The 8,775-nt window shown below is 39.7% G+C and overlaps 1 protein-coding gene across 1 annotated transcript; it reads left to right on the top strand.

Annotated features, from left to right (window-relative positions):
• The first annotated feature begins 225 nt into the window (after positions 1 to 225).
• On the top strand, positions 226 to 2,043 carry LOC134225335 (uncharacterized). The gene has a single exon (XM_062705312.1). The coding sequence runs from the start codon at positions 420 to 422 to the stop codon at positions 1,284 to 1,286; it is 867 nt and encodes a 288-aa protein (XP_062561296.1). The 5' UTR covers positions 226 to 419; the 3' UTR covers positions 1,287 to 2,043.
• Positions 2,044 to 8,775: the final 6,732 nt, after the last annotated feature.

Here is an 8,775-nt window from a genome sequence, read left to right as displayed (position 1 = left end):
TAGAAGGTTCAGAGCGAGCGAGGAACAACCAGTGGGGAGACGTTCGTTGGAGCGAACGGGACCGCAGCCAGTATGTGTGGGGCTCTCGGTTATGGGCATATTAAAAACATAAATACGTAAGTACGGGCGGAGTGGCGGTGGGGAAAATTTAATATTCGGATGATATGGTGGGGAATTAGGAAACAGGTATCACATATATATAAATCGGTGTACATTCTGCAACCAGCATATCATATCCAATCCTTGTACTCGGCGGTCAGGTCGTGTTTTGTCGTGTGTTTCGTTCATTATTGATCCCGGTTGGAGTGCGGCCGTGAAAGTTTTCCACCGTTTTTCGTGAAGAGTTTTTTCGGAGAAAAAACGCAGTGAAAAACGAACTTTGTAGCAGGAAGCATTTGGTGGTGCGTACGTGCAGAAAAATGGCGTTCAGTTATAAAGCTCTTGGAGTGCTATGTGTGGTGGCAGTAGTTGCAGCTTTACCAGCAGAAGATACCCGTACTTCGCGAAATGCAATCAACACGGAAGGTGATTTGATGGGTAGCATTTACAAGGATTGCTTGCAGTCAGATTCAGTGTCCTGTGTCAAATACAAGATCTTCAGCTTCTTCGATAAGGTTGTGGCCAAGCGAAGCACATTCTCGTTGACTGATGGTGTGACCGTTGTGCAAACTCCAGGAGTTGAGACCGATGGAGCTCCTCGTGCCCTGAGCGGGGATGAGTCCATCGAGCAGTTGATCTTGTCCCGTATCCAAAACTTCCTGTCCACCCATACTATCAAGGTTGACTTGAAGGGTTCGGATATTGTTAATGCCGTGACCTCTACTGGCCGTGCCTTGGAAGATGTGAGCGAAAACTTGCTGGAAGATGGAGATGATGGTGCCGCAGCTGAAGCCCGTGGTAAGAAAAAGAAGGCCCAGAAGATCTTGGGCCCACTTATGTTGGCTGTCGCTCTGAAGGCCGCTGCCCTTCTGCCACTGCTTTTGGGAGCAATTGCTCTGATCGCTGGTAAGGCTCTGCTCATCGGTAAGATCGCTCTGGTCCTGTCTGCCATCATCGGGCTTAAGAAGCTGCTGTCCCAGGAAAAGCATGTCACATACGAGGTCGTTGCCCACCCACACCACACTAGCAGCCATACTTCGAGCCATGGAGATGCCTACTCGTTGGGAGGATCCTACGGAGGCGGTGAGACTGGATACGGCGGCGGCAGCTCCGCACACGGTGGCGGCGGCTGGGGACGTTCCATCCAGGATGCCCAAGACCTGGCCTACGGCGCCCAGAAGCCTTAAGAAGCTACGCCCGCCAACGAATCTGGAATCGATAGTCGAAACATTAGTTACACAAAATACGCAACTGATTGCAAGTGTACTCCTTAGAGGAGTTTACTCATAAGCCCGAAGTACCGTCAAATACTCGTGGCATGTCACTCGGATGTGCCTTCCATAGTTTGGGGTCATTTCATCCTTTATTTATTTAATTTATTTAGACGAGATTTGTTTTGCCCAATTAAATTAAATTATTTAAAGAATCGCCCATCAAATCACTCATGTTCGAGTTATCATTAGGAAATAATCGTAATTTATTTAGCTAACAGTGAAGCAATCCAAGCAGCAAAGCAGGAAGAAAATAAGAAAAAAAATAGCAGTACACACTTTTTGAGTGTCAGTCGAGAATCACGAAGAAATCTACACCTTATTATCTCTCTTTCTTCAAACAATCTTCTCTAAGATGTAGCTAGATGTTTAGCACTGTAACTGTTAAGGACTTTCAAGACTGTCTTTTTTCTACAGTAAGCCCTATTGTACTATAATTTCCACTTTTATCTTTTACTTTCCCTCTTTACTACGAGTCTGTAGAACTAAATCTCAAAGAGTTCGTTTTAATAGCTTTCTCTTCAATCGTTCCTGTAGTTATCTCTTCTCTCGTGTCGTAGGAAATTATTCCCGATAAAAAGAAAATGAAACTGAAAAATAGCAGCCAATTAGTTAAACTAATCACCAAAAACGACCAACGAAATAAAACATGCTCAATTGAAAACAAAAAAAACTCACTTTCTATTTCGTTCTTCTCTCAGCATATCCCGAAAATGCCATTGACCTTCCACCCAAACTGGATTTCTTTTCGCCTCGTTCTTGTTTTGTGTTATGCTTTCTTCCTAACCTTGCCTAACGCCGTTCGGAAAGTTCTGACTCGGGAAGAATTAAGCTTGATCAGATTCCATAAACCAGTTTTTTACTACCAAAAGCGATCAAGCGTTTTGGAGAGGAAAAAAACATTTTCTCGACAGTCATTCACCGACGATAAACTCATGCTTTAATAGCCTGGTGAAATGAACCATGACATGCAATCAACCGTCATCGTCGCGTCCCCGTCGACGATGCTAAGACAACACAACTTTCTTTCGAAGCATCATCTGGTCTCGAGTCGTACGAAAGTGCATCACATGCTTAGGTACTCGAGTGTTGCGTTCTCTTGTTTCCATTGTACAATGAAACTGGGCATTTTAATGGTAGTCAGCAATTCCCACCCCCCACCGTAAACATTAAGAAACATGCGAGTGCACAGTTGTTCAAAAAGTTTTAATCCGTTGAAAAGTTTATATGAAAAGATAAATGCATTCATAGAAGTGGTGTGCTTTATTTGAGAACTTGTATCAGGAGGATGCCTGGAGGCCTGGAAATTAAAAAGGTTTTTCATAAACAAATATTCAATATGTTGGAAAGAACAAGAACATTTAATACCAATATTAACAATTGACAAATGTAAATGATTCTAAGAAGTTCAATCACGGGGATGACAAGTTACGCCATCTTTGTCACATCTTTTCTAAGTCACCAATACACAGTGCACTGCGAATGCAACATAACAATTCCGATGGTGAAAATAATATGAAACGAACAAAGGCATAGACAGTATACCTTGTGCAAGTAGCATTTTGAAGAATTGAGCTAATAAGTTGAACATTCTTAAATTTAAAGCATGGCACCGAGTGTAAAATTGTTTTAATTTATAGTTTGTTCATTTTTTCTCATGATTGTATCATATTGCATTATTGAGTGATATGTGCGTTTTGTATTATATTCTCCTGTAAAAACGTAAACATTCAAAATTCGCGCACATACTATTGCAAAATAAATCAGTATTGGGGTAATTTGATACTGGGGGATAAATTTATCACCCAAAAAAGAACGAACAGGCAAACCTGTCAAGATCCATAGTGAAAAAATTGGGTGTCGGTGTCGGTTCCTTGAGTCCAATTGAGCCAACAATGTCCAGTTCAGTTCAATCAAAGTTAATTGCTTATTTCCGGGGATTAAACCACCCGAATTGGACGTTAATTTACAATGTTATGAAAACCCATATGTGAATATGTACGATATGTGGGAGGCATTGATTTGGAAAATGTATTGGAGGTAACCACTTTCCCTTCGATGGGACTCGAACCCATGACCCTACAGTACGCTAGACTGGTGCTTTAACCAACTAAGCTACGAAGGACCTCCGTCGGTCTTCGCAACCTAGAGGCTACTGAACGAGCTCGAGATTCCCAAATTGGACGCATAGCCAAATCACTCGCAATCCATTTTCTCAAGCCAATACCGTGGGGCATCGAAATCCGTACACTTAAGCACCTTCGTATATGAAAAAGTCATTAGAAAATAGGAATAGAATGTAAATAAAACGTTTGTCATTGACACAGGCGAATGTAGGCTTCTACTTTTGAAGTGTTTCACATTTACTCACTAAAAACTACGAAAAACATGATAAAATAATGAATTAAATCAACTACTCCTGACTCGAAATCCGTCCACCGTGGACGGATTTCGAATCAAAGGATCCAAATCCGTACAGCTATTTCTTAACTAAATATCTAAATTGAAACAACCTGATTGACTAAACTACCATTGTAAATAGTTCGATATACACCTTGAGAAGCGATCCCGTCAATTTGTATTCCGCTTATCTTATGTAATGATTTGCAATTAGCAATTAAAACACAGTTACTTTTGGTGCAATTATGCTCTACCCGAAAACAAGATGGCGGCACAAACTCCGCGTTTGGTGGGTGGAGATTTGTTTTGATTTTTATGGTTTTAATTTCAAAGCCTTCTTTCCAATTCTATGCCCTAAAGCTTACTGTCAAGTATCTGAACAGAATAAGATTAATTATTCCTACATTATTTACCTTTAACCTCTCTTAATTTATTGATTTCTCATGAGGTGGACGGATTTCGGTGCTGTACGGATTTCGGTCCCGCACGGTACTTCCACATGTGTATAGTACACGTCCACATTAGAGGAGCGTGAGTATCTAGAATGTCTGGCGGCTATACACATTCTTCATCAGCAACTGTACTGATCAAGTGAGGTTGTGTAAGCTATTTGCCATCTTTATCGCCATGTAAGGTGGTGCGGTTCATACGTCACATCTTTCCATGCTGGGATAATACCTAAAATCATGTGTTGAAAGTCACTTCTTATAGTACTTATCACCTTGAACACGTAAATATTAAACGGTTGGTATATCACAATAGATCTAAAGAATGGTCGCAGTGATAATCACCCAACAGAAAAAAAAAAGCTATTTGCCAGTCCAGAGCTTGACGACCGACGGAATGGATATATGTATCTCTGGCGTTTGAGATTTTGAGCTTATATTGATTTAGACAAGGGGTCGTTCAACAATGATGTCACAGGTTTCAGGGGGGAGGGGGTCTAAGATTTTATGACACTACATATACTAGGTATACAAAAAAGCGTGACAGAGGGGGAAGGGGGGTCTAGAAATCTCAAAAAGTAGTGGACGTCATATTTGAATCGCCCCCAAGTTATTAAAGTATTCAGAAAATTTGAAGGAGAATTAAAACTGTATTTTTGGACATTGGAGGATGGAAATTAATTAAAAATCGTGATTGATTCAGGTGTTTCCTAGGCAAGTTTCCCACAAGTCATTCCAGGAGTTTCTTGAGAAATTCCTCCGAAAATCCCTCCGCAAGCTCCTCCAGGAATTCCTTCATAAAATCCTCCTAGACTTCCTCCGAAAGTACCTCAAGATATTCTTCTGAAAATATTCTCCAGAAATTCCTTCGGCAGTTTCTTCAGGAGATTCTCCAAGAATTACTCTGGAAGTGCCTCCAGAAATTTCTTTTGAAATGCCTACAAAATTTCCTCCCGAAGTTTCTACTCCTATCCTTATCCTTCAGAAATTTCCACATGAATTATAAATAGTTTATTTAAAAAATTCTTCGGTAATTTCTTCAAGAATACCTCGGGAAGTTTCTCCGAGAATTCCTCTGGAAGTTCCTTCAGGAATTTTTCCAAAAATTACTCAAAAAATTTTCTTTTGAAGTTTATCCTCCGAAAAATCCACTAGGAATTTCTCAGGAAGTTCTTCCAGAAACACCAGAATTACCCCCTGGAAATGCTCTGGAAGATATTCCAAAGATTGCTCTGGAAGTTCATCCAGGAATTGTTCCGGAATTTCCTCCAGGAATTGCTTCGGCAGCTCCTTCAAGAATTCTTCCGGAAGTTCCTCCATAATTTTCTCCGGAAGTTTCTCTAGGAATTCCTCTCGAAGTCCCCCACGCATTCCTCCGAAAGTTTCACCAGCAGATCACCCCCCCCCGAAGATTCTTCAGTAATTCCCCTGCAAGTACCTCCAGGAACTCCCACAGAAATTCATCAAACATTAGCTTCGGAAGTTTTTGTAAAGAATCTTTCAGAAATTTTCGGAAGTTCCTCCTAAAAAAATTCCTCTAAAAATCCTATCCTATTATGCAAAGTGAATGCACCTCAAATGTTAAGCCGTTAGGTCATAGTTTTTGACCTCTAGTTTAAGGATCCATGTCGATTGAAATATTTCATCGGTGAAAATTTGACTTTTTTACTATTTAAGGAGATATTTTCAACCTTAATTTTTTTTCTGATTTTTTAAAATTTTTTGAAGGGAGTTAGGGTAGAATACGGTATTGGCAGGGTGCGACATTTGTTGGCACCCTCAACAAAATTTGCGTTTTCCAGCAAACATACACTATTTATGAACATAATTTTGATTCAATCACACAATTTCAAGTCTTAGCTTTCATTTGAATAAGTTGTTTGTGTAAAAGTAGCAAGATTTGATGTGTTAATCACCGAATCAAATTTTCACCTACGAAATCCTTGCCATTATTGCATTGCCAAAGAAAGCAGCGCACCAAAAGCAAACTGTTACTTACTTTTTTGGATCGCCTGTTTCTCCTCTTTATTGCGTATGACACGACAAATTAAGTACGTAAACTACTTTTTACACTTTATCACCACTTGATTATCACCACAAAGAGCAAATTTATGCAATATTTGCTTTAAGTTTCACTAAATAAAATCGGGACTGTTCGTTTTCTTTGACAGCAGCACACTTCGGAATAGAGCGAGAGAATGTGTTTGTGAGCATATCAAACACACGCTAAAAAGATACCACGCACAATTCTATGTGAGTTGATTTTAGTAAAAATACCAACAAAATATCCGGCGATGGCATTTATTAAAAAAAGTGTTAAAATACAAATGCTTCAGATTTTTTACGCAGACCATGAATTGTATCAAAAGTGATAGTTACACCGTAGTATGTTAACCCTTATGTGGCTGACAGGACCGTTTTCCTTTTGCAACTTCAATACTTTCCAAGCGCATCAAAAAAATCATAACCATCCCCGTTCCTACATAGCGCATTTCATCCATAAATAATTGCCTACTTTCAGGGTATTATCTATTATTCAACTGTGTGAAACAAACATATCATTAAAAGACCGCAAAGAGCAAGTTGTATATTTGAAACTGGTTGATAGACTTTTGCGTACGACTCTAAGGCATTACAAAAGACAAAATATGTAAATCTTGGCAGCGGACAAAAAGCATATAAAATGGCCAACATTATTCAAATAGGTTGAACATGGTAAAAGTTATGAAAATGTCAATATCTGAATAGTACCCTATCTGCCATTCACGTCTGTTTTTTGTTGGCCGCATAAGGGTTAAATTTGTTTTACAATGTGTTTAAATGCTTTTGCCTATCTGTCTACATGACATAAAATTGATGCCAAGGCTAAAAATTCATGTTTTGTTTTAAGCCAGTTTTGATAAATAATAAAGTTTGTTTCAAAATTGAGTGAAGCAAGATGAGCGTGCGGCCGATTAATATGAATGAATTTTATTACTGCAGGATATAAACAACCAGCATTTTGCACCAATACATTACCAGTTTTCTACTTCCATGTCTAGTTGCTAAAGGGAGCAAACTCATTGCTGATAATAGAAATTGCTATGCCAATAGAAGAAACGTTGACCTGTTACTTTATATTTAATTTACTGAGTTTGTGGTTAAAGCTGCTATATTTAGTGAACACCAGTCATCAAAGAAAGAGCGTACAAATGTATACCAGTTAAACTGTACTTGTGTTTTAGTGTAATTATCCATTATTTTTATCATTCAATTTGGCGAATGTCTTAGACTGCCAAGAATAGGTATTTTCCCCTATATAAAATCCAAGCACCACATATTTTTCCTGACAATTCAAGGACACTTTCATATAAATACAATTTCCATATGATGAAAGTAGCAGAAGTTATACTAAAAATACTGTTGACACCGAACATATATTTCATTTTTCGATGGCGAATTCTTGTGTAACTGCATATCTCATACGTGTTTATTAAAAAAACAGCAACCCTACACCACTTGTTACCATAGAAACATAATTTAACGCTGAACAGGTCAAGGAATTATATTTCAATTGTGTTCATAATCATTTTCTGGAATGAGGAGACTATGACACAATTTTAGACAAAAACCCTCCTCCAGCGCTACATTAAATGGTGCGATTGGTCTACCAAATCGTCGGCCCTGTAGCAAAAAAAAACATCCAGACAAATCTGAAGTCTGGACATCAGAGGTCAACGCAACTCATCGCGCTTAACTTGGTTTCACTGGGCGTTACTGCCCTGTTAAACGGGGTGTTTTGAAAGGAAAATAATGCAATGGTTCTTCTTCTACTTCTTCTTATTGGCATTACATCCCCACACTGGGACAGAGCCGCCTCGCAGCTTAGAGTTCATTAAGCACTTCCACAGTTATTAACTGCGAGGTTTCTAAGCCAAGTTACCATTTTTGCATTCGTATATCATGAGGCTAACACGATGATACGTTTATGCCCAGGGAAGTCGAGACAATTTCCAATCCGAAAATTGCCTAGACCGGCACCGGAAATCGAACCCAGCCACCCTCAGCATGGTTTTGCTTTGAAGCCGCGCGTCTTACCGCACGGCTAAGGAGGGCCCCAAAAAGCTCGTATGGCGTCCGAATAGAAGTCCAACAATGTTACGCTAAAACAGCAATCAAAAAAAAATCAGGATTTTTAGATTGAAATAATTACCTTAAATAGTAAAACAAGTCAAAATTTCACCGATAAAATATTTTTATCATCTAACGGCTTTACATCCGAGGTGCATTCACTTTCCATAATAGTTGCCTTTAAACATAGCGTGTTTTTTCTTCTTCCTAAACAATGGAGGGGGAATCTGCTCAACAGACATCCTGGGTTGACCAGGAAGTGCGGGGTTAGGGATCACCGAGAGAGTCAGGACTACATCCCGACCCGCTAAAACGTTTCCATTGCCGCCAAGCCCATAGTCCCTTCGGTACAACCAGAAAGTAATGCTTCAAAGGGGGGCCAGTGCACAACGCACCCTCGAGGTTAGCTGCGTGTCCTTGCAGCACCGAACATCGTAACTCGCTTTTTT

The sequence above is a fragment of the Armigeres subalbatus genome, chromosome 1, assembly GCF_024139115.2.
Source record: "Armigeres subalbatus isolate Guangzhou_Male chromosome 1, GZ_Asu_2, whole genome shotgun sequence".
Classification (NCBI taxonomy): domain Eukaryota; kingdom Metazoa; phylum Arthropoda; class Insecta; order Diptera; family Culicidae; genus Armigeres; species Armigeres subalbatus.
This window is presented reverse-complemented; position numbering and strand designations above follow the sequence as displayed.

Bases quoted from the DNA above. Each gene is read 5' to 3' on its own strand.
- LOC134225335 (XM_062705312.1), top strand. From the start codon at position 420: ATGGCGTTCAGTTATAAAGCTCTTGGAGTGCTATGTGTGGTGGCAGTA.